Source organism: Hemitrygon akajei, chromosome 8 (genome assembly GCF_048418815.1).
Source record: "Hemitrygon akajei chromosome 8, sHemAka1.3, whole genome shotgun sequence".
NCBI lineage: Eukaryota > Metazoa > Chordata > Chondrichthyes > Myliobatiformes > Dasyatidae > Hemitrygon > Hemitrygon akajei.
In genome coordinates, this window is record NC_133131.1 from 126,709,805 (window position 1) to 126,735,695 (window position 25,891).

The window sequence follows — 25,891 nt, forward strand, 5'->3', positions numbered from 1 at the left end:
GAGGGTGGCATTGTGACGTGTGCCATTCAGATGCATCTCCATTTCACAGGCTATATACCTTTAAGAAGAGTTATCTTTTCACTCCTGCCTGAGACATGACCTAGATCCACTCCAACTTGCCTTGCAGAGCAACAGTTCTACAGTAGATGTCATCTCATTGGCTCTTCACTCAATCCTCAACCCTGAAACATCTGGACAGCAAAGGTGTGTACATCAGGATGGTCCTCATTATCTCCTTGTGCAACTGGATCCTCAATTTCCTGAATTGCAGACCCTAGTCAGTTTGGATTGGCAATAACATCTCCTCCACAATCTCCATCAGCACAGGGACATCATAAGGTTGTGTGCTTAGCCCCCTGCTTACTTACTTTATACTTTTGACTTTGAGACTAAGCACAGCTCCAATGCCATATTTAAGTTTTCAGACGACACCACTATTGTTTGCTGAATCAAAGATGGTGATAAATCAGTATACAGGTGTCCCCCGTTTTTCAAACGTTCGCTTTACGTCAACTCGCTGTTACAAAAGACCTACATTAGTTACCTGTTTTTGCTAATAGAAGGTGTTTTCACTGTTACGACAAAAGGCAGCGCGCGAAAAAGGCAGTGCGCGCTGAGCAGACTAGCTCCTCCCCCGGAACTGCATTCTAGCCGCCATTGCTTAAACACGTGCCTGTGAGCATCTGTGCTTTATGTCGATTTATTTTATGCGTCCGTTAGCAAGATGAGTTCTAAGGTATCGGAAAAGCCTAAAAGAGTGCGTAAGGGTGATACACTTAGCGTAAAAACTAGACATAACAAAGCGTTTCGATCGTAGTGAATGAAGTAAGGATATAGTGAGTTTGGCTAAGGGTTTGTGGAAGTTGATGAAGATGATGTTGAAGAGGTTCTGGCATCCCATGACCAAGAACTGACAGATGAAGAGCTGATGAAGAGGAAAGGATAACAATTGAAACCAAACGCAGTAGTGAACGGCCGGAAAGTGAAGACGCCCAGGAACTAAACGTGAAGCAATTGTGTGAGATTTTCGCTGCAATTGACAACACTGCAATGATCGCAGAAAAGTATGACTTTAATTTTGAAAGGGTACGTAGGTTTAGGGCAGGTTTGCAGGATAGTTTGAGTGCTTGCAAAGAACTGTATGATAGAAAAATGTGCAAGGCTAAGGAGTCAAGCATACTGTCGTTTATCAAGCCTTCCACATCAGCCACAGCAGACGACGAAACTCGACCTTCGACATCAAGGCAGGCAGACATAGAGGAAGATGCCTGCCCTGATGGAAACAGACAACAATGAGATGACACCCCAGTGTCCCACCACCCCAACCTCCAACGACTCAGCCGAACACACCATCATCAGTGTTCTCACTGTCTTCCTGATTCCGGTAAGTGAAACTACACTAGGCATACATTATTTCTACTTTGTAAAGGCTGTGTATTTTTATGTGTTATTCAGTAGCTTCATAGCTTAAAGGTTACTGGAAAAAGTGCTTCTGCCAGGAGTGCTTGCGCTGTGTGTTTTTGCTGCGAGTGCTGCCGAGAGTGAAATTGTCGCTGCGGTGGACAGTGCTGCAATAATTGCAGAAAAGTATTCCTACATTATATAGGCTGTGTATTTATCAGATCATTCCTGCTTTTACTATATGTTACTGTTATTTTAGGTTTTATGTGTTATTTGGCATGATTTGGTAGGTTATTTTTTGGGTCGGCGAACGCTCACAGATTTTTCCCATATAAATAAATGGTAATTGCTTCTTCACCTTACGACATTCCGGCTTATGAACCATTTCATAGGAACGCTCTACCTTCGAATAGTGGGGGAAACCTGTATAGGAGGAAGATTGAAGATCTAGCTGAGTGGTGCCACAACAACCACCTCTCACTCAATGTCATCAAGACCAAGAAGCTGATTATTGACTTTAGGAGGAGGAAAATGGAAGTCCATTATCCAGTCCTCATTGGGGTAATCAGAGGTCGAGAGGGTCAGCCATTTTAAATTCCTCTGTGTTATCATTTCAGAGGTTCTGTATTGGGACCAGCATGCAAGTGCCCTTACGAAGAAAACATGGCACTGCCTCTACTTTCTTAGGAGTTTGTGAAGATTTGGCAAGTCGATGTAGTGTATATGGATTTCAGTAAGGCATTTGACAAGGTACTCTATGCAAGGCTTATTGAGAAAGTAAGGAGCATAGGATCCAAGGGGAAATTGCTTTGTGGATCCAGAAATGGTTTGCCCACAGACGGCAAAGAGTGGTGTAGGTGGGTCATGTTCTGCATGGAGGTCAGGCAACAGTGGTGTGCCTCAGATCTGTTCTGGAAACCCTACTCTTCGTAATATTTATAAATGACCTGGATGTAGAAGTGGAGGGATGGGTTGGTAAATTTGCTGATGGCACAAAGTTTGGAGGTGTTGTGGATAGTGTGGAGGGCTGTCAGAGGTTACAACGGGTCATTGATAGGATGCAAAAATGGGCTGAGAAGTGGCAGATGGAGTTCAACCCAGATAAGTGTGAAGTGGTTTATTTTGGAAGGTCAAATATGATGGCAGAGTATAGTATTAATGGTAAGGCTCTTGGCAGTGTGGAGGATCTTGGGGTCCAAGTCCGTAGGACAGTCAAGGCTGCCGCGCAGGTTGACTCTGTGGTTATGAAAGCATTTGTGTATTGGCCTTCATCAATCGTGGGATTGAGTTTAGGAGCCAAGAGGTAATGTTGCAGCTATATAGGACCCTGGTCAGACCCCACTTGGATTACTGTGCTCAGTTCTGGTCACCTCACTATAGAAAGGATGTGGAAACCATGGAAAGGGTGCAGAGGAGATTTACCAGGACGTTGCCTGGATTGGGGAGCATGCCTTTTGAGAATAGGTTGAGTGAACTTGGCCTTTTCTCCTTGGAGCGACGGAGGATGAGCCTGATAAAGGTGTACAAGATGATGAGAGGCGTTGATTGTGTGGATAGTCAGAGGCTTTTTCCCAGGGCTGAGATGGCTAGCATGAGAGGGCACAGTTTTTAAGGTGCTTGGAAGTAGATATAGAGGAGCTATCAGGGGTAAGTTTTTTTACACAGAGAGTGGTGAGTGCATGGAATGGGCTGCCAGCGATGATGGTGGAGGTAGATATGATAGGATCTTTTAAGAGACTCCTGGAAAGGTATATAGAGCTCAGCAAAATAGAGGGCTATGGGTAACCCTAGGTAATTTCTCAGGTAAGGTCATGTTCGGCAGTGCTTTGTGGGCCGAAGGGCCTGTATTGTGCTGTGGGTTTTCTGTTTCTATGTTATCTAAATCTTTGACAAACCTATAGATGTATGGAGGAGAGTATATTGACTGGCTGTCTCACAACCTGTATGAAAACAACAATGCACTTAAATGGAAAATCCTAAAAAAAAGTGGATATAGCCTAGTCATCATGGGTAAAGCCCTACCCACCATTGAGCATATCTACATGAAGCACTGACGCATGAAAGCAGCATCCATCCGGGATCACGTCATCTAGGACATGTTCTCTTCTCACTGCTTCCATTGGGAAGGTGATACATGAGTCTCAGGCCTCACACCACCAGTTCAGGAATGATTATTACCTCTCAACCATCAGGCTCTTGAATCAGTGGGGATAACTTCATACAACTTCACTTGTCCTATCATTGAAGTGTTCTCCCAACCTAAGTATTCACTTTCAAGGACTCTTCATCTCATGTTTTCAATATTTAATACTTATTATTCATTTCTTTTCCTTTTTGTATTTGGACATTTTGTTGACATTTTGCTCACTGGTTGAATGCCCAAGTCTTTCATTGATTCTATCATGCTTGTAATTCTGTTATGGATTTATTGAGTATGCCTTCAAGAAAATGAATCTCACGATTGTATATGGTGACATTTGTGAACTTGGATAATAAATTTACTTTGAATCAGTTTTCACACAATACAGATTTGCTTCATGAGGAGTCTCATTTTTCTCAGTTCTACAGTTTACTTGTAAAACACAATTCTGTTGGTGATCGGACACAGTAATCTAATCAAAGTGTCAGTTCATGCCATGAACAGCAAGTGCATTAGCCTACCAAATGTTTAAGTCAGTAACATTTTTTGTCAACACTGAGTTTCTGGGAAATAAGAAATCAAAAGCAACGTCCTTTAGTCGCAGTCTCAGCAGTAAAATGTCTTAAGACACTTCACGAGGATTATCAAACATGTATTAATTATATAACAAAGCAACATTAGAAGACAAAAGAAGAAAATACTAGATATTTGTCTCTCCCTATATCCTGACTATATCCTATTTCCTGTTTTTATTTAATGTCCTTGAATTTTTGGTGGCACTTCATCCAGGTCTTGCATTGATCACTGCAGCTGTTTCCTTCCAGAGAGAAGATTGTGGGGAACAGTCAGATGTGAAAAGCTGTATTCATTTTGCCACTGATTGTTAATCACTCTAATTGTAGTACTATCACTTCCATTTAGTAAGGACACATATTAGACTCCAATTAGCAATTGCTGATTAACATTAATTTTGCTAAACAGAACCTAGAACAGCACAGCACAAAATCAGGCCCTTTGGCCCACAATGTTAGATAAAACTATTTAGAAAAGTAACTAAAATCCCAAATAATCTTATCCCATATGCTCCTCAATCTTCACATCCCTCCTGTCTCTGCACATTCATGTGCCTGTCTAACAGTCTATTAAACTTCCCTATTCTAATTGCCTCCATTACCACCTCTGGCAGTGCATTCCAGGCACCAACCACTCTGTGTGATATACTCGTGCCAAACATGTTCTTTAAACATAGTCTTGTGGCAACCCACTTTCTGCGCAGGCGAACCGGCTCACAACTAGCCAGCGCGCGGGGAGAGACTTTGGTAATGCACCTCTGAAGTCATTTCCGCCCGGAGAGGGCGGGCGCTAGGGATTTAAATACCAGCACCGCGAGGTTTGAATAAACTAGTCTCGAAACAACTTACCGACTGCGTGTCGTTATTTCAGCGCTGTGTGTAGCACATCGCTACATTGGTGACCCCGACGGTCCAAACGGGATTTGGACCAAAGATGACCGACTCTTCATCTGTTCACGCAGTTTCGCTAAAACTGCCGACTTTCTGGACGCTGCAACCACGCGTGTGGTTTAGCCAAGCAGAAGCCCAGTTCCAGATTCGGCAGATATCCTCTGATTCCACGCGTTACTATCACGTGGTGAGCGCCCTTGACCAGGAGACGGCCGCCCAGGTTGCGGATTTCAACAGTCGCCCCCGGAAGAAGGCAAATATGAATCATTCAAAGTGCTGCTCATTGGGACCTTTGGCCTCTCGCAGCGTGAGCGAGGTGCCCGCCTGCTTCACCTGGACGGTTTGGGAGACAGACTGCCGTCAGCATTGATGAGCAAGATGCTGGCCCTGGCTGACGGACACAAGCCCTGCCTCATGTTCGAACAAGCATTCCTAGAGCAACTGCCCGAGGACATACATCTGCTGCTGGCTGATGCAGATTTCAGCGACCCCCAGAAGGTGGCGGCCTGGGCAGACGTGCTGTGGAAAGCCAAAAGGGAGAGCATGGCGACCGTCGGTCAGATTACCAGGCCACGTACCCAAGAGGAGACCAGACCAGGCCCGGCAAGGGAGCGCACACAACAGAGGCAGGAGTGAGGAGGCCAGTGAACAGTGGTGTTTCTACCAGCAGCGGTGGGGTACTAAAGCCCACTGTTGTCGCCCGCCCTGCAAGGGCCATCTGCTGCTAATGACTATGGCGGCTCGCCACCAGGACAGCCTCTTGTACGTCTGGGACAAACAGTTGGGACGCCGCTTCTTGGTCGACACCGGAGCGGAAATCAGCGTCTTGCCCCCGACGGGGTACGACACCTGCAACAGGAAGCCAGGACCCACCCTGAGGGCCGCAAACAGCAGCATGATACGGACCTACGGCACCCGCACAGTGCAGCTGCAGTTCGGCGCCAGCCGGTTCACGTGGGACTTCACACTGGCCGCCGTGGCCCAACCACTCCTGGGGGCGGCCTTCTTGTGAGCTCACAGCCTGCTGGTCGACTTGCAAGGGAAAAGACTGGTACATGCCGAGACTTTCCAGACGTTCTCCCTGGGTGAAGCTAAGTTGCCGGCCCCACACCAGGACTCCATCACGCTGTCGGACAACAAATTCACCAGAATCCTGGCGGACTTCCCATCGATTCTGACACCGCAGTTCACGGCAGCCATGCCTAGACACTGGGTACAGCACCACATCCCGACCCAGGGACCATCCCTCCACGCCCGCGCATGAAGGCTCCCCCCGGAAAAGCTCCGCCTGGCGAAGGAGGAATTCAAGCGGATGGAGGAATTGGGGATTATACGGCGGTCCGACAGCCCATGGGCCTCCTTCCTGCACATGGTGCCCAAAGCAACAGGGGGCTGGAGACCATGCGGCGACTACCGCAGACTGAACGAGGCTATGACACCGGACCGCTACCCTGTGCCGCACATTCAGGATTTTGCAGCAAACCTACACGGCGCACGGATCTTCTCCAAGGTGGACCTCGTCCGGGGATACCATCAAATCCCGATGCATCCAGACGACGTCCCCAAAACGGCACTCATCACCCCTTTCGGCCTTTTCGAGTTCCTCCGCATGCCGTTCGGCCTGAAGAGTGCCGCACAGATGTTCCAGCGGTTAATAGACACGGTGGGACGCGACCTGGACTTCGCTTTCATCTATTTGGACGACATCCTCATAGCCAGCAGCAGTCGTCAGGAGCATCTGTCCCACCTCCGTCAACTCTACGCCTGACTGAGTGAATACGGTCTAACAATCAACCCGGCCAAATGCCAGTTCGGGCTCGACACCATCGACTTCCTGGGCCACAGGATTACTAAAGACGGGGCAACCCCTCTGCCCGCTAAGGTAGACGCAGTCCGCCATTTCCCCTGACCCAACACAATCAAAGGCCTTCAGGAATTCGTGGGTATGGTGAATTTCTACCACCGCTTCCTCCCCTCAGCTGCCCGAATCATGCGCCCCCTGTTCGCCCTGATGTCGGGTCCGGGCAAGGACATTACCTGGGATGAGGAGTCCGCCGCCGCTTTCATTCAAACGAAGGAAGCCTTGGCGAACGCCGCAATACTAGTGCACCCCAGAATGGACGTCCCTACTGCCCTCACAGTGGACGCATCCAACACGGCAGTCGGTGGGGTGCTGGAGCAACTCATCGAGGGTCGCTGGCAACCCCTGGCATTCTTCAGCAAGCACCTACGACCACCCGAACTCAAGTACAGTGCTTTCGACCGGGAACTATTGGCGCTATACCTGGCAATCCGGCATTTCAGGTACTTCTTAGAAGGCAGGCCGTTCGCCACGTTCACGGACCACAAACCGTTGACCTTCGCGTTCACAAAGGTGTCCGATCCCTGGTCAGCTCGCCAGCAGCGACATCTGTCCTACATCTCGGAGTACACGACGGACATCCAGCACGTCTCGGGAAAGGACAACGTCGTGGCAGACGCACTCTCCAGACCAGCTGTCCAGGCCCTGTCCCTGGGAGTGGACTATGCAGCACTGGCGGAGGCGCAGCAGGCAGACGACGAGATGCCCAGCTACAGGACCGCAGTCTCAGGTTTGCAGCTGCAGGACTTTCTCGTAGGCCCAGGTGAGAGGACCCTCCTGTGCGACGTGGCTACTGGCCAACCTCACCCCATCGTCCCGGCAGCCTGGATGCGGCAGGTTTTCGACTCCATACACGGTTTGGCGCACCCATCTATCAGGACAACCAACCGGCTGGTCTCCAGCAAGTTCGCGTGGCACGGACTTCGCAAGCAGGTCAGTGAATGGGCCAGAACGTGCACGCAGTGCCAAACAGCCAAGGTACAGTGGCACACTAAAGCCCCGCCACAGCAGTTTGAACCCACCCACAGGAGGTTCGACCACATTCACGTGGATATCGTGGGCCCCAGTGTCCCGAGGAGCGTGGTACCTCCTAACGGTGGTAGACCGGTTCACGAGGTGGCCAGAGGCGGTCCCACTCACCGACACATCTGCCGATTCCTGTGCCCGAGCACTGATTGCAACCTGGGTAGCACGCTTCGGGGTACCGGCCCACATTACCTCCGACAGAGGCACCCAGTTCACCTCCAGCCTGTGGGCGGCAGTGGCCAGCCTGTTGGGAATGCAGCTGCACCACACAACTGCCCACCACCCACAGTCGAACAGACTAGTGGAACGCTTCCACCGTCACTTGAAGTCGGCTCTCATGGCCCGTCTGAGAGGACCTAACTGGGTGGACGAGCTTCCCTGGGTCCTGCTTGGAATTCGTACAGCGCACAAAGAGGATCTGCACGCCTCGTCGGTCGAGTTGGTGTACGGCGCACCCCTGGCCATCCCGGGAGAGTTCATACCAGCCCCAAGGGGGCAGGAGGAAGAACCCGCAGCAGTCCTGGACAGACTACGCGAAAGGCTCGGCAACCTGGCCCCCGTACCAACTTCACAACATGGACGGACCCCGACCCATGTACCCAAAGACATGCAGAACTGTAAGTTTGTGTTTGTACGAAGGGGTGGACACCGGGCGCCGCTACAGCGGCTGTACGAGGGGCCGATCAGGGTGATCAACAACAACGGGTCCACGTACGTTCTGGACATTGGGGGGAAGGAGGAGCTTTTCACGGTGGACCGACTCAAACTAGCCCATGTGGACTTGGTGCAGCCGGTCGAGATTCCGGCACTGCAGCGCAGAGGCAGACCTCCCAAACAGAGTCCGACCCAGACTGTGGACATTGGGGGGTGTATCGCCGGTTCTCGGGGGGGGGGGGCGGTTATGTGGCGACCCACTTTCTGCGCAGGCGAACCGGCTCACAAATAGCCAGCGCGCGGGGAGAGACTTTGGTAATGCACCTCTGACGTCATTTCCGCCCAGAGAGGGCGGGCGCTAGGGATTTAAATACCAGCACTGCGAGGTTTGAATAAACTAGTCTCAAAACGACTTACCGACTGCGTGTCATTATTTCAGCGCTGTGTGTAGCACATCGCTACAGTCTCTCACTTTAAAAGCATGCTTCACACCAGGCATTTTCACCCTGGGTAAAAGGAAACTGCTGCCTGCTCTATCTACGTCTCCCCTTGGCTTCTGTCTCTGCAGAGAAATTTGTCCAAACTCTCTTTCTAGCAGATGCATTCTAAAGAAGGCAGCATCCTGGTAATCATCTTCTGTACCTTCAACAAAGCTTCCACATCCTGCTCTACTTTATTCTGTATATGTATTAGTGAGTGCACAAGAGACTACAGGTGCTAGGATCCAGAGCAAAAAGCAAGCTGCTGGAGGAATTGCAGTTCAGGCATCACCTGTGGAGGCAAAAGGTTAGCCCACATGTTGCATCGAATCCATGCATCAGTCCTGCCTGACCCACTGAGTCACACCTTGGGGTTTTTTTTGCTCATTTATTAGTGGGTATTTCCAGTTATATTTGAGTTACGTGCCTGCCATATCTGAATAGATGTGAGTGTGTAGAAACTGGAAGTATGGGCGAAATATTTATAACATGTGGGAATGAGATGAACCCATGAAAATTAGATGTGAAGCTTGAGTTATAGAGGACATAGATTAATGAACGGCTGTCAGAAAATAGTGCAGTTGCTGGGGTGAGACACTTGAAGGCGCTTTGCACCTTGATCATGTAAAATGTAACATTTTGTGGAACTGTTTCCCAAGATTTTGCATTGATTAGAAAGGCTATTTCTGTTCACAACTATCTGGAGGGCTTCCTGGCTTCTATCTCTCCAGTGTTGTGTGGATAAATATAAAGGTCCTCTTCCTGTTGTGTGTGGCCAGTTTCAAATGTCTCTCAAGTCTGACCAAGTAGAAGAACACCTGCAGTATTTGTTACTGCTACATTACCAGTTCCTTTCAGAAGTCTGCACCATTTGAAGTAGTTTCCAGCCACTTATGATATTGTACCCCCCCCCCCCCACTAGGGCAATAAACTACTGAACTTCTTCATTAGTCCACGGAGCAGACATGAAGCATGCATTGAAAAGAACCGGTGCAAATCAGTCAAACAACACGATCTCTGCTTGTTTACAGAGGAATTAATTAATCCCAATGAGTCCATCAAATAAAGAATGTCAAAGGTTAATAACGTTAAAAGTGAGTTTGAATTAAAATCTTCTTATATGCATGTCACTATATGTCAAACAAACTTCTCATGCATATTAGCCTGAGATGTTATAATAGAATAAATGCAAGTATTGTGGCCAAGTGGTTAAGGCATTGGTCTAGTGATCTGAAGGTTGCTAGATCGAGCTTCAGCCAAGGCAGTGTGTTGTGTCCTTGAGCAAGGCACTTAACCACACATTGCTCTGCACAACACCGGTGCCTAGCTGTATCGTCCCTTGCCCTTCCCTTGGACAACATCGGTGGCATGGAGAGGGGAGACTTGCAGCATAGGCAACTACCAGTCTCCTGTACAATCCTGCCTAGGCCTGCACCCTGGAAACTTTCCACGGTGCAAATCCATGGCCTCTCGAGACTAATGGATGCCTATTTTGGTTGAGTGGTAGGGACAGATTTTGAGCTTCTCAGGTTGTATACCAACGGTCTGTTGTCTTCTGTCAAAATTGAATGGAGAAATTAAACATAGTGAATTGATGAGCTTTTGTATCTATTTCTGTATTTATCTGTTCTGAATTGCTACATCAATATAATTGATCAAATGAGATTAATTGTTGCCTTCATCTCATTAACCTTCACAGTATAATAGATTTCTTCAGTCCGGTCAATACTAACTTTCCAATACTGATATATACATTCTTTGATTTAATACCCATTATGCAATTACTGACTAACTGCCCTGAAACTACATCAAAGACACAGTGGAATTTAACTCTTTCAGCAGTGAAGCTAAAGCTTCTCATCTATTATGTTGAGTTAAATTTTGATGGTGGACAGTTCTTCATGCCAAGTCTTGATTTACATTCTGTTGTCTCGTTTGAAGTAAATTCTCCCCAACCCACTATCAGATATTTAAAAATTCCTGTGAGGTGCCTCCCAAAGCTTATTTATTTAGAGATAAAGCACAGTGACAAGTCCTTCCAGCCCAATAACCCGGCATAGCCCAATTACACCCATGTGACCAATTAACCTCATAACCTCTGTCTTTGTAACCTGGAAGGAAACTGGTGCATCTGGAAGAAACTCACACAGTCATGGGGAGAACTCACAAACTCCTTGTCGAAAGTGGTAGAATTGAACCCGGGTTCCTGGTGTTGTAATAGCATTGTGCTACCATACCCCCCCTCCCAAGTAAATTTTGATTACAGGTCTTTGGTGCTTGTTTACTTCCAAAACTTTCCTTTTTGTGAGTTTGTTGCAAAGAATCTGCACTGTTAATACCTTCTACAATGATTACAATATGATTATTTGTAATAAATGGATAATTTTAGTATAACTATATAATGATGGTGCAATGATAATGTACCAATAATTTGAAATACAGTTAATTGTGGAATAAAAAAGAAACTGATGATATTTGAAATCCAAAATAAATACTCAAAATGCTGGAAATGCTCAGTAGGTTAGTTGTCCCTATGGAAAGGAAAATAGTTTCAATCTCTCCCTACTTCATTCTAAGGTTCCCACCTGTTTTAGGAAGAGCATTATCATCCAATTAGCTAGGAAAAAGAAGGTAATGTGCCTTAATGACTGTGGCCCAGTTGCTCTGACATCCACCATCATGATGTGCGTTGAGCGGCTGGTCATGGCATACATCAACTACAGGCTCCTGGTCACCTCAGCCAGACAAAATGCTGGAGTAACTCAGCAGGTCAGGCAGCATCTATGGAAAAAGGTACAGTCGATGTTTCGGGCCAAAACCCTTTGGCAGGACTGGAGAAAAAAAGCTGAGGAGTAGATTTGAAAGGTAGGAGAAGGGGAGAGAGAGCCACCGGGTGGTGGGTGAAACCGAAAGGGGAGGGATTAAGTAAAGAGCTGGGAAATTGATTGGTGAGCTGAAGTGCGAGAGGGAAAAGAGGATGGGTAAAGGAAAGGGGGGAAGTTGCTGGAAGTTTGAGAAATTGATGTTCATGCCATCAGGTTGGAGGGTACCCAAAGGGAATATAAGGTGTTGTTCCTCCAACCTAAGTGTGGCCTCATCACGACCGTGGAGGAGGCCATGGATGGACATATCGGAATGGGAAGTGAAATTGAAATGGGTGGCCACTGGGAGATCCTGCTTGTTCTGGTGGATGGAGCGTAGATGCTTGGCAAAGCTACCTTCCGATCTACATTGGGTTTCACCGATGTACAGGAGGCCACACTGGGAGCACTGAACACAGTAAAAAAAAACTCCCCAACAGACTCACAGGTGAAGTGTTGGCTCACCTGGAAGGACTGTTTAGGGCCCTGGATGGTAGTGAGGGAGGAGGTATAGGGGCAGGTGTAGAACTTGTTCCACTTGCAAGGATAAGTACTAGGAGGGAGATCAGTGGGGAGGGATGAATGGACAAGGGAATCGTGTAGGGAGTGATCACTGTGGTAAGCAGAAAGTGGCTGGGGGAGGGAAAGATGTGCTTGGCGGTGGGATCCCATTGGAGGTGGTAAATAGATTTGCTGCCATTGATTTGATAACCTGTGCTATCGATGGCTCTGAAACTAATTTCTAGGGTGAATCAAGCTTGGGTCAGCACTATAAAAGCACTTGGGGTCTAGTATGGTAACAATTTGTTAGGCAGCGGATGCAGTTCACTACGCAACTGGAGAATTCAATGACTTTGGGATAGTGTGGCAGGCACAAAACTGGTCTGTTTGTTTCACAAATTTGCTGTCTTTACAGTGGTGTGGCAATCAAATTGGTCTACTGAAGTCAATGGAAAACCCAACATTTTCCAGTTGGATAGATAATCTGTTTCAGCACTACATGTGTTGTATATTATGCAAAAGCAGTAACAATGTTTATTACCCACTAAATATGCAATCACCAGGCACATTGGTTGTGTTCGAAAAATTAAATATTTTGGTTGCAGTGGTGGTAAATCAAGTTCAGGGGAATTTATGATGTTTATACAAAGGACAACCCCTAATGCAGGGTTACAAAATTAGGTAATGGCAACCAGAGTCTATTAGGAAGGGATAGTGGGTATAAAAATATGAGTACATCTCCAATCAACTTAACTCTAGGGAGAAATAAGATATTATTGAATGCTGTATTTCTGAATGCATGTACAGGAATATTAAAGAAGATCGTGGAGCTTTCAAATTTCTACAGTTTCTAGAATAGTTCCCATAGAATGAAGGGTAATAGATAAAACCTCCTCTAGTTAAAAGAAGAAGGGAGAAAGAACATGGGGAATTCCCATTTGGTTACCCAATATTGGTGATTGGGAATATTATTGAATTTCTTAGTGAGGCTATAATAGGACAATTAGAAAATAATGATAGGATTGGGAGAGTTAACATTGGATCTATGAAAGGGAGTCACATGTGACAAATACATTTGAGGGTTTTTTTTACTTTATAAGCCACAGAATGGATAACAGCAACCAGCGGATCTGAATTGGACTTTAGGAAGGATTTCAATAAGGTGTTATACAATATATTTTCTAACAAAATTGGAAGATTTAGGCTTGAGAAAATCAGACCCTTAGAATAAAAAAACATCTCTTTTAGGTTGGGAAGCTGTATCCAGTGAGGTGCCTTGGAAATCAGTGCTGGGGCCCGAGCTATTCACAAGGTATGTCAGTGATTTGAATGAATGGACTACGTTTTCAGTGACTTCAATCAGGGGACCATGTGTAACACATCCATCTTTGTTAATAATTTGAAGTTGGATTGCAGTATGAGTTATGAGGAAGATACAGAATGGCTTCAGAAGAATATAGGCAGGCTAACTGAATAGGAGACAGAAATGAAAGATGAAGGACCTGTAGTGTGAATGTCAAGCACAATAATGTGAATATTAACAATAATTGAATAAATAGAAAAGTATTACATTTTTCAAAACTGGTGTCAGAGTGAAAGATGTTGGTGTTCAAAATGGCCTGAATGTCCTTCTGAATGTATCACTAAAAGTTAATGTGCATATACAGCAAATGTTTAAGAAGGTAAATGTTGTCCTTTATTACAGGAAAATGTGAGTATGAGACTAGAGGTACCATGTTTTGACTTTTTTAAAACCCTGATCAGTGATGATTTTTTGGATAGGTACATGGATGGGAGAGGTCTGGAGGGTTATGGACTGGGTGCTGGTCAATCGGACTAACGGAATAAAGTTTTAGCACAGACTAGAAGGGCTGAATGGCCTGTTTTCTCTGTTGTAGTGTTCTATGAGACTGTAACTGGAATATTGCGTCTGATCTCCCCACCAAAAGGAAGAATATGTTTTCGATAGAACAGGTGGAGTGAAGATTCACCAAACTGCTTCTCAGGAAGGTGGGATTGTCCTATGAGGAGTGAGTTCTATGAGTATACTGTGTCCACACTCACTAAGGGTTAGAAGAATGAGAGGTGATCTCATTGAAGTACATCAAGTGTTACCGGGCTAGTCACCTTCATAGGGTCGATATGGGATGGTTCCTTTATCTGGATTGTCCAGAGCCAGAAGCTACAATTTCAGAAAATTTGGGTTGACCATTCAGGAGTTCATATTATTATCTTCGAAGAAGTAGATTAAGAAGTATCACATTTGTGTTATTCAATTGAAGTCAGAACGTTTTGAATCGCACTGCCTCTGTGGGAGTATTCTGTCCTGTGATCAGAGGTTGTGGGCTCAAGCAATAAGTAGAAATTTGAATATTGTTCTGAGGATAATCTACATTGTCAGAGTTTCTGTTCTTCCGATGAAGTGTCAAATTCAGGCTCTGCTTGGGATTTTGGATGGGAATAAACAAATCCATTATTTTATTTGGCAAAGAGCATCGGAGTTCTTCCGCTACTGAGCAAAATTATCACTCAACCAGCACCACCAATGTATACTTTCTGGTTGTTTCTTTTACTTGGAATATTGTTGCACCCAGTTAAATGCTGACTACGTTAAGTAGTAATACATTTCAAAAGGAATTCTGCGGCAGCAGGGTACCGTGGGCAACCTGAATGGTAGTATACAAATGTAGAGTATTATGCCTCTCAGTCCACGTGCTTTGAATGAAATCTTTGCTCAAAAAATGAACTGACATTTAGAAGACCATGGTGTCTTTTTTAATCAAAACATAATTAATACTGGAACCTTAAACAAGACATCTCAGCTTCTGTACTTATACTTCACATTTCACATTGACAAACATTTATTTTAAAATAATTACAATTTGGTATTGGGAGCTAAATATTAGACTTCTGCTTGCTATTTCAGATAGGAAGCATTGCTTACCTTTCTAGGCAGACACATGATTGAACCTTTTTGCTGTAGAACCCTGGAGACCACATAAGGGGGAAGAAAGTGTACAGCCTAAAACTCCTTGTCGTCGTCTTCTCTCTGTTCCAGCAATAAACAACTGTGTAAGTCTTTCCTATCCACCATACAACCTTCTTGATGCAGAAAGGTCAATTTTCTCAGCGCTGCTGATAATTTGAAGTGGCTCCAATTTTAGCACTTGGTTATTTTTGACAGGAACAGATGTGTGTTAGAAGCCTTTCAGAAATGAAGCCAATGTTTGCAAAGCCCAAGTATAAACATCAGCAAGGACATGAAAACATACACGGGTAGGAGAAAGAATAAACAGTTTGTATAGTCGGGTGTAATTAAAGTCCAAAACATGTAAAGTTTTTTTTCAGATTTCAGCCTAACAACAATAAAGTGAACAGAGTAATAAATTATTTTATTGAAATGAAGAAAGTTGGAAATAACCATTGTCTGTTCAATTGTAGCTTTTTCCTTCAGCTGCAGTTTCTTTTCCCTTATTTTATTAGATGTTCATATTTTCATTCCTGCTGACATTTTCAAATATCTTAGCTCAATATTGTTAATGTTAGCAGAAGGATCTAAACATTATTAGTTTCTAGAATCTTCTGAGCTGTAGTTATATTAAATTTATGGCTCTAAAACTGTCTCAGTATTTTAATTGATACAGGTGTGAAATGCTGTATTTATTGTAAAGTCCTAAATCATTGTACAGATGTGATACAGTTCTCTTCTCAAGAGATGGAGTAAATCTGACTTCCTATTACTACTTACGGTAATAAAATGAACAGCGGTCAGGGATTGACAGCGGCCCTGCCTGTTTACATCTGAGAACAAAGGTACTGACTCCTGCTTTCAGTCACCTCACATTGCTGGAAGTGTCATGGTTTTGTTCCTGTGTACTGATAAGCTGACATAGAATAGCTGCATTATCAGAAACTACAAAATGCATTTTCTGTCTCCCCCCCCCCCACAGCATTTCTCTGTAAATAATGACAAGAATGTATGTTTCCTGTTAAAATCTTGCAGCTTGCTACTTTTGTCTGACAATAGCAATTATCTTTTATAACAGGTAATGTCAGTTTGGAGGAGTACACAATTCAGTTCTTTTTCTAAAATGTTATTTATTCTTGTGTTTGTTATCACGTTTCATTGTTTCTAAAGCAGTATCTCATCAGAGAATAAATTCAGTGACAATGGTGAGAGATGTAATTGAGAATTTGTTATCACCTGTTTGCACTTTCTACAAAGTGCGAATTTACCTATAATCCTCAAAATCAATGAGAGCCTTTGGGTGAAAGAATTAGGGAATAATTGGGACAGGTGTAATGAAACACACATTTTAAAATTATTATATTTCTTATACATTGTAAATTTGAATAAAGATAGGATTTTCAGTATATGTTGTGCAGTAAGAATTCTGCTCCTTTACGGAAAAACCCTGATACAGCTCCGTAACCTGCCAAGCTGGAAAAATAAACATCCCCAGTGACATAACATAAATAAATTCAATAAGTGCAGTCAATAACAGGAGGATTAAATATTTATGCCCATGTTTATTATTTATATTAATCTAAAAATGTGCTTCTTTATGATATTTCTTTTTTACGAATTCCTAAAGAATCTGCTCATTTCCTATTAATGAACAAATCCTAAATGTGATAATAATGGAATAATTCATACATTCACTATATTTTACTAAAATGATCCTAGGTATGACATAATCTGGGATTGATTTGGTTTCTATAACTTTACAAAGTGATGTGTATTCTTTTGTTCAAAGAAGACATAATCAACTGTTCCCTTAATATCTATCTATCTATCTGTCCAGCTATTTAGTGATTAATTAATTTACTTACTGAGATATCGGTGGAATAGGCCCTTCCAGCTCTTTGAGTCATGCAGCCCAGCAATCTTTATTCCGAGCCTAATCACAGGACAATTTACAATGAACAATTAGCCGACCAACTGGTACATGTTTGGACTGTGGGAGGAAACTCGGGAACCCAGAAAAACCCACACAGTCACAGGGAGAATGTACAAACTCCTCGAGGACAGCAGCAGCAATGACTCTGGGCCGCCTGTACTGTAAAGTGTTGTGCTACTGTGCCCCCTTTATCAAATCTCAGAAAATCATTTTGGTAAATCATAGTGAATATAGGATGTTATTATCACATTTAGGAGATGTTTGTTAATGGGAATTCTTAAGGAATTCATTAAGTTAACTCTCAAGAATGCAATGTAGGAATTGGTAATATGAAATTTAAAGTGTTAAATTTCGGATAGTCTTGTCTGTTTGGAATAAGTAGCCAGGGCTTCATAAATAGGATGGGGTGCATGTTATATTCTGATTGCAATTTTTTCTGTAACTTATTTAATCAATGTGAAAGTGTTAATATCCAGAGTATATTCTTACACAAAGAGCACTTCAATATTTGCAGAAATTTGAGCAAATTGTACAAGATTTCAAGATTGTCATGAATGAGATGTAATGCCCACCTTCCCCTACCCTCCCACACCAGAATTGGTATTCACAAACTGAGATTTTTAAACTGTTTTCTTAGATTAAATTACCTTGTGAAGACAAATAACCACATTTTTCTTTCTTGGTGAGCCATTTTTTTGCAGCAAAGTCTTTTAGATGATGAGTTTTAGTAGCTGGATAGAACTTGCCTCCCTAAATGGCAGTAAGAGGTTATTGCATCTCGGAAATGGACCAGGTAAATTTGAGGGCAGGGTGAAAGTTGGAGGCAAAGTTAATGAAGTCAACGAGCTCAGCATGCGTGCAGGAGGCAGCGCCAATGCAGTCGTCGATGTAGCGAAGGAAAAGAGGGGGACGGATACCCGTATAGGCTTGGAACATGGACTGTTCCACAAAGCCAACAAAAAGGCAGGCATAACTGGGACCCATGCAGGTGCCCATAACTACACCTTTGGTTTGGAGGAAGTGGGAGGAGCTAAAGGAGAAATTAATAAGAGTGAGGACTAATTCTGCTAGATGGAGGAGAGTGGTTGCAGGGGGAACTGGTTAGGTGTGGAATCCATAGTGGCATGAAAATTGATTCCTCTAAGTTCTGTTAATGCCCCTCCTCCCCTTCTTACCTCTTCCCTTATTTATTTATTTATCCCCCCACCCTTTATTCCCTCTTTTTTTTCTCTCTCTGCCTCTCTCGCAATCACTCCTTGCCTGCTCTCCATCTCCCTCTGGTGCTCCCCTCCTCCTTTCTTTCTCCCTAGGCTTCCTGTCCCATGATCCTTTCCCTTCTCCAGCTCTGTATCCCTTTTGCTAATCAACGTTCCAGCTCTTAGCTTCACCCCACCCCCTCCTGTCTTCTCCTATCATTTTGGATCTCCCCCTTCCCCTCCTACTTTCAAATCTCTTACTATCTTTTCTTTCAGTTAGTCTCCTGATGAAGGGTCTCGGCCCGAAATGTTGACTGCACTTCTTCCTATAGATGCTGCCTGGCCTGTTGCATTCCATCAGCATTTTGTGTGTGTTGCAGAATTATTGCATCTCTATTCGTGTATGTGTTCATATTGAGATTGTACTGGGCAGGAGATTCTCGAGTGTGACTGCTGCAAACAGTAAAGTTGGTCTGGGACACACTGACAGATACTGCAGATGCACAACAGCATATTTTGAATGTTGGGAGTCACAGCAGGTCAGTCATCTTCAGTTTGTGTTCCTACAAATGAGAACATCATTGAAACCATCACAAAAAGGGATCACAATTGCATTTTATATACAGATCCTCTCGAGGTTATGACAGGGCTCCATTCCTAAGAACTGTTTGTAATCTAAGCTGTTTACAAGTCAGAATTGTAGCCACCAGAGTTAGATGTTTAAGTAAAAACATAGGTGAACTGAGGTAGTAAACCAGGGTATTTAACTCAACCTTTCAGATTTCTCTAAAAGATGCAAAGGAAGTGACAATGTTGAGTTCCTACATGGCAGACGATGCCTGTAGTAGCTGGGAAATCCATCCTGTGTTTGTATGGTCTATCACAACCTTGGGAGCATCTTTGAAGAGGTATGTCACTGACAGTGCTGCTTAGTTCATCCCTCCACTGGCTCTCCTGCAGCAATCACCACTGAGCTCATTTCCATAGAGAGATCTCCTGGCCAGGGAGATCCAGGCAAGGAGAGGGGGTCACACAACACCTTCCATTGCATTTGGCAGTTTGCTATCACGTGGAGGAGGTGCTGTCAGTTCCCTTTAATGTCTGCACTCACTGCACCAGCTAGGGTGCTGCCCAGGTTCCCACATCGCGGCAATGAAAGGCCCCACTGCTTGCTCTGGCCTACCCAACAGCAGCTCTCACTGTTGGCATCATAGGAGGTTAGATGCACTCACCATGTGGTTCCAGGAATGAGTGGACTAACTAAATCATCACCAAAAAAAGCTCATAATAGGCTGCCTCTACAGATTACTTTGATGGCTCGGTCCACATCAAGCCGTCTAGTGCTGGGATTGTTGCTGCAGGAGCACCTGGTCCCTAGCACTGCACGCAGAATTCAAGCAAATGTAATTTTAATCCACAAGAACTGAGACTCCAGGGCCAAGAGCACAATAATGGAAGTAGCACTGTTTCAGGGTACCAGCGTATCTTACATCTTGCTTTGCCCCTGGTCTTGTCTTCAAGTCCAAGGGCATCTCCTAAGTAGCTGATCTGCTTGTACTCTTTATCAGGTCCCTCAGCTTTACACCGACCTTAGCAGCTCATCACACAGCTGACCTTCATTTCAGAGGTAAGTTTAAGTATTTTTTTTAATTTAATGTTTTCAATTAATCAAAACATGAATATTTATTTATGTGTATTCATTGTGTTTTTTTGTGCTGTACCAGATCTGGAGTTACAATTATTTCGTTCTCCTTTACACTTGTGTACTGGAAGTGATATTAAACAATCTCGAATCTTGATTTTTTTCTAAACTTTATTTTAATCATCAGTGATGATAGAAATAGAGAAAAAGGCTTCATGTCAGCATAAGTTGACAGATCTTTATTGGATAAGGGCATCAAAGAAATGGATGAACCGAGGATAAAAGAAGTTTGAAAAATCTTCGTCAAAAATTTAATTGAACAGTGTCTGGTTTAAGAGACTGAATAGTCAATGGATATTTTTATGTTCCAATAATAACTGTCTCACCTGGGGCCATACAGCTCATCCACTGTAAAGACAATGTCTGCCCTTCATGTTTCAGTTATCTCTTCTTTCCTAACCTCCTGAGACTTGCTGCTTCCTTTTCTCACTAGATCAATAAAACCTCTCCGGATGTGTCTGGCACAAAGGGACTGGACAGTGTTGGTGCATCCTTGGCTTGACTTCCTTCAATTACTGATCTAGATCTTTGTTTTAAACTCCTGCAGTCAATTCATTCCTTCCTTCCTCCCTCCCCCCCCCCAAGAACAGCAGACTGTTTGCTTCATACTTCATGAATAACTATGAAACATAGAATATGTTCAGATCTAAGGACAATACATCCATCATCTTGCTCATTAGAACACTGCTACTGAGAAAAATCTGTGTTATCTGACTTAGAATTCTGGTTTCCAACAATGACACAATATTCATTTTATCCCTTCAAAGAAAACCATATTAAAATCTAAATACATGCTGGCAATTTTTTCATTTTCTTTTCATAGACTTGTTATTAGACATTGATACAAATAATACTTGTGGTAACCATTCATAAAATGATTCTCTTTATTAAACATTGTAATACTGTCAAAACTTTATTTTAACATTAAAAATTTGCCAGTATTGAGGAAAGTTCATTCCAATTTTACATACATAATATTGCATTCCAAAAAATTAAGCAGAAATCCTTTTCAACTAATAGACTGAAATATCCATTTTCCCTTAAGCAAATTACTGTCATTAATTTACTCCTAAAATTTACATATAAATTTTGTCATGTGTCTGATTCCTTTATTCTCTCTTGTTCTGTTTTCCTTCTAAAGTAACAGTAACATTGTATTATTTAGAATAACATTCTCGAAATGGCATCATAAAAAGCACTAGTCTTCCTACAAATGAAATATTATTTCACACTTGTAACTACTGTAAAGCTAGATTTGTAAACAAATTTTTATTTGGCCAGCACTCAAATTATTTATTTCACAATTTTTATTCAAACAATTTAAGTTCAATAAAATGATGGTAATCTGATACATGTTTTGTGTGATAATTTATTCGTCACAAATCCATTGAACTCGTCCAAGTTATTCTGAATCCAGATGGTTTAGCCACAGTTTCAGCATGGAATTTCACAAACACATGATGAGATGCAGAAATGAAAGGAGCAATGTTTTTTCCCTGTAAGAAAATTATGAATAAAGACAGCATGAGTATGAACGCACTCTGTGATCTTACTGATCAGATACTACGCAATGAACAAACAAAAAATGAGTAAATGCCATCTTTTCCAATCTCATGATATTCACAGTCCAGCTTTGAACAAGAACTCCATTAAGCTAATTTACTCAAACATAAATGATTCTTATAATTTTAGTCTTATTTCCACACATACTCTATCAAACATTTTGTTTTTATCTAAGTTTTATATTTTAAAATCATTCAGTCAAGACCACTAATGCTTATAGCATCCGTGGAAAATATGTGAGGTAACAATTGGATAAACTTTGGATAAACTCGGTTTGGAGGATCAACACCTTATATACCGGCTGGGTAGCCTCCAACCTGATGGCATGATTAATGCCCCTCCTCCCCTTCTTACCCCATCTCTGACATATTTAGTTGTTTTTTTTTCTCTCTCTCTCTCTCTCTCTCTCTGCCCATCACCCTGCCTGTTCTCCATCTCCCTCTGGTGCTTTCCCCCCTCCCCCCTTCTTTCTCCCGAGGCCTCCCGTCCCATGATCCTTTCCCTTCTCCAGCTCTGTATCACTTTCGCCAATCACCTTTCCAGCTCTTAGCTTCATCCCATCCCCTCTGGTCTTCTTCTATCATTTCACATTTCCCCCTCCACCTACTACTATCAAATCTCTTACTATCTTTCCTTTCAGTTAGTCCTGATGAAGGGTCTCGGTCCGAAACATCGACAGTGCTTCTCCTTATAGATGCTGCCTGGCCTGCTGTGTTCCACCAGCACTTTGTGTATGCTGTTTGAATTTCCAGCATCTGCAGATTTCCTCATGTTTGCAATTTGCACAGTGCAGTGTTTTAACAACTATATTGTGGAATTTAATCTGAAAGCTAGTCGCTGTATGCAGTTGGGCCCTTTGGTGGGTATGTGGAAGAACACCCCCACACATTCACAGTGATATGTCCAATACATATCTTGAAGTCACTTGAAAAAAAGAATCAAAACCTCCAAACTCAATATGGCAATCTCATTTGGGTTCTGAGGCTGATGGTTGAGAGATCTAGATACTTTAAAAAAAAATTCAGCACTATCCCCTGCTTATCATTTGCCCATAGATGTGAACCCCTCCTGTGTTTCTCAGTTTAGTTGTGTGCATGCTCTGTTTTACAGGGGAGGGCAGATGGGACACTCAGAATTGTTTTCAATGCTTCCTTTAAGCCTCAAGTTATTCTTGTGTTAACTACAGGGAACTACTGTCTGCTGCCAATCTGCTAGCAGGGAGGTACTACTAGTAATTTTCTCACAATGCCGTTAGGGGTCCTGATAGTATTGCCAACCTACAAATGCCTGCACCTCCCCTGTCGCCCCATGTATGAACAGTATGTGCTTGATACCTCCACAGCTAATCTTATGTCCAACTTGATGTTGCACTTCCCTTAATGTGACTGGTCACCCAGAAGTAAATATCTCATCCTCTCTACCCACATTAGCAGAGACCTCACCTAAGATGCCGTCTGTGGAGTTGGCATGTTCTCCCTGTGACTACATGGGTTTTCTCTGGTTTCCTTTCACATCCCGAATTCTGGTTAGTACCTCATTCACTAAAGTGTAGGAGAATGAGGGGAGATTTGTTGGAGTTATACAGAAGTATGAGGGGTATAGATAGGGTAAAAACAAGTTGGGTGAGACTACATCAGGAGGTCGTGGGCTAAATATGAAAGGTGAATTGTTTAAAAGGAACGTGAGGGGGGCGTCTTCATGCATGGTAATGAAAGTGTGGATCAAGCTGCCAATGGAAGTGGTGGATTTAGGTTTGATTTCAACAGTTAATAGACATTTGGATGGGTACACAGACAGGAGGGTTACGGAAGGCTATGGTCGAGGTGCAGGTCGGTGGGACTCAGCAGATTAATAGTTTAGCATGGACTAGATGGGCTGAAGGGCCTGTTTCTGTGCTGTAGTGTTCTATGACTCTATCCCAAAAGGTGTGTGGTTTAGTGGTTTAATTCATCATTGTAAATCGGTCCTATTGGGTAGCTGAGCAGTTGAAACGAGAGGAGTTGCCAGGTACGTGTGGAGAATAAAATGGGATCATCAGATTGGTATAAGTGAATGGTGATTGTTTGTGTGGACCAATTGCCTGCTTCATGCCAAATGACTATGACTCTTCATTCACGATTTTTTCTCAACTCTGACTCCAATGTTCCACAGCCAACGTGGTTTCCTCAACATGGTGGAGGAAAGGACTTTGTGCACTTTTCAATGTGTAATCTTGATTCTATCATACATAATGCCTCGGCAGTTATATACAGCAGAAATAGCTTCTGGAAGGCCTTACATAAAATGTACGAGCATCCCCTGTACTAAAGTGCTTTAATGAGGATTGAAGAATTATAGACCTGAATGTTATTAAGGCAATTAATGTAGAAATGATCCTCAAGATACTTAGGGGATTGTTAATCAAAATTTGACCCCGCCTCCCATCTACTCCATTAGAAAATAGAGCTGGACGAAAAGTCTGGAGAAGGAGGTAAAGCTGTAAAATGTTTTAAGGAAGAAAACATAGGTAAGTAAGCGAAAGGGAAAGAATTCCAGAAGTTAGCTGAAGGGTCAATTGCCAACAGTGAGATCTGAGCGATCAGGAGGGAAGATCTGGAGGAACGCAGGTTTTCTTAGATTGGGAAAACTTTAAAAAGCAATGAAGGACAACTAAACAAATAAGGAAAGGGAAGATAGTGTATGAAAATAAATTAGCACAAAATATAAAAACAGATAGCAAAAGTTTTTATAAATATAGAAAGCAGAAGAAGGTGGCTAAAGTCAACATAGATCCCTTGTAAGATGAGAAGGGGAAATTGATCTGGGTGATAAGGAAATGGCTGAGGCATTGAATGACTATTTTGTGTCGGTCTTCACGGTGGAGGACACATCTAATATGCCAAAGAATGATGTTATGGACGAAATGGGAGGTGAGGACCTCGATAAAGTCACTGTCACTAAAGAGATAGTGATGAGTGAAGTAGAGGGCCTGAAGGTAGATAAGTCCTCTGGTCCTGATGGGATGCATCCCAGGGTGCTGAGGGAATTGGCAGAGTTTATGGTAGACGTGCTAGTAATCAGTTACCAAAATTCTCTAGACTCTGGGCAGATTCTGGCAGATTGGAAGCCAGCAAATGTCATGCCACTTTTTAAAAAAGGATGTAGGCAAAAGACGGGAAACTATAGGCCAATTAGCTTAACCTCTGTAGTCAGGAAAATGCTTGAAGCTGTCATTAAGGAAGAAATAGCGAAACATTTAGAAAGGAGTGGTTCCATTAGACAGAAGCAGCATGGATTCTGAAAGGGCAGGTCCTGTTTGACAAACTTACTGGAGATCTTTGAGGACATAATGAGTGCAGTGGCTAGGGGGGAGCAGGTGGATGTTGTATACTTGGATTTCCAGAAGGCATTCGAGAAGGTGCCGCACAAAAGACTTATAAGATATGGATGCATGGAGTCGGAGGAAGTATATTGGCATGGATAGTGGATTGGTTAACCAATAGAAGGCAGAGAGTAAGTATAAATGGATGTTTCTCCAGCTGGCAGGCGCAGGGGTCGGTGCTGGGCCCGCAGCTGTTTACCATTTACATTGATGATTTAGAAGAGGGGACCGAGTGTAGCATAGCACAATTTGCTGATGACACTAAAATGAGTGGAAAAGCAAATTGTACAGAGGATGTGGAGAGTCTGCTGAGGGATATAGATAGGTTAAGTGAGTGGGCCAAGGTCTGGCAGATGGAATACAACATTGGTAAATGCGAGATCATCCACTTTGGAAGGAATAATAGAAGAGCAGATTATTATTTAAATGGTGAAAGATTGCAGCATGTTGTTGTGCAGAGGGATTTGTGAGTACTTGTGCATGAATCGCAAAAAGTTGGCTTGCAGGTACAACAGTTTATTAAGAAGGCAAATGGAATGTTAGCCGTCATTACTAGTGGGATTGAATTCAAGAGCAGGGAGGTCATGCTGCAACTATACAGGGCACTGGTGAGGCCGCACCTGGAATACAGTGTGCAGTTCTGGTCTCCATACTTGAGGAAGGATATACTGGCTTCAGAGGCAGTGCAGAGGAGGTTCACCAGGTTGATTCCAGAGATGAAGGGGTTAATTTATGAGGGGAGATTGAGTCGCCTGGGACTATACTCTGGAATTCAGAAGAAT

The 25,891-nt window shown here is 43.5% G+C and overlaps 2 protein-coding genes across 2 annotated transcripts in view; both read right to left on the minus strand.

Annotated features, from left to right (window-relative positions):
• Positions 1–15,478, minus strand: part of rsu1 (Ras suppressor protein 1) — a 215,320-nt gene extending 199,842 nt beyond the window's left edge. The window contains exon 1 of the mRNA XM_073054592.1: positions 15,331–15,478. Coding sequence (XP_072910693.1) covers positions 15,331–15,348 — 18 coding nt within the window. The 5' untranslated portion in view covers positions 15,349–15,478. The remainder of the gene's footprint in view (positions 1–15,330) is intronic.
• A 5,571-nt stretch (positions 15,479–21,049) lies between these two features.
• cubn (cubilin (intrinsic factor-cobalamin receptor)) overlaps positions 21,050–25,891 on the minus strand; it is a 355,208-nt gene continuing 350,366 nt past the window's right edge. The window contains exon 66 of the mRNA XM_073055305.1: positions 21,050–21,681. Within this exon, the coding sequence (XP_072911406.1) occupies positions 21,562–21,681 (120 nt within the window). The 3' untranslated portion in view covers positions 21,050–21,561. The remainder of the gene's footprint in view (positions 21,682–25,891) is intronic.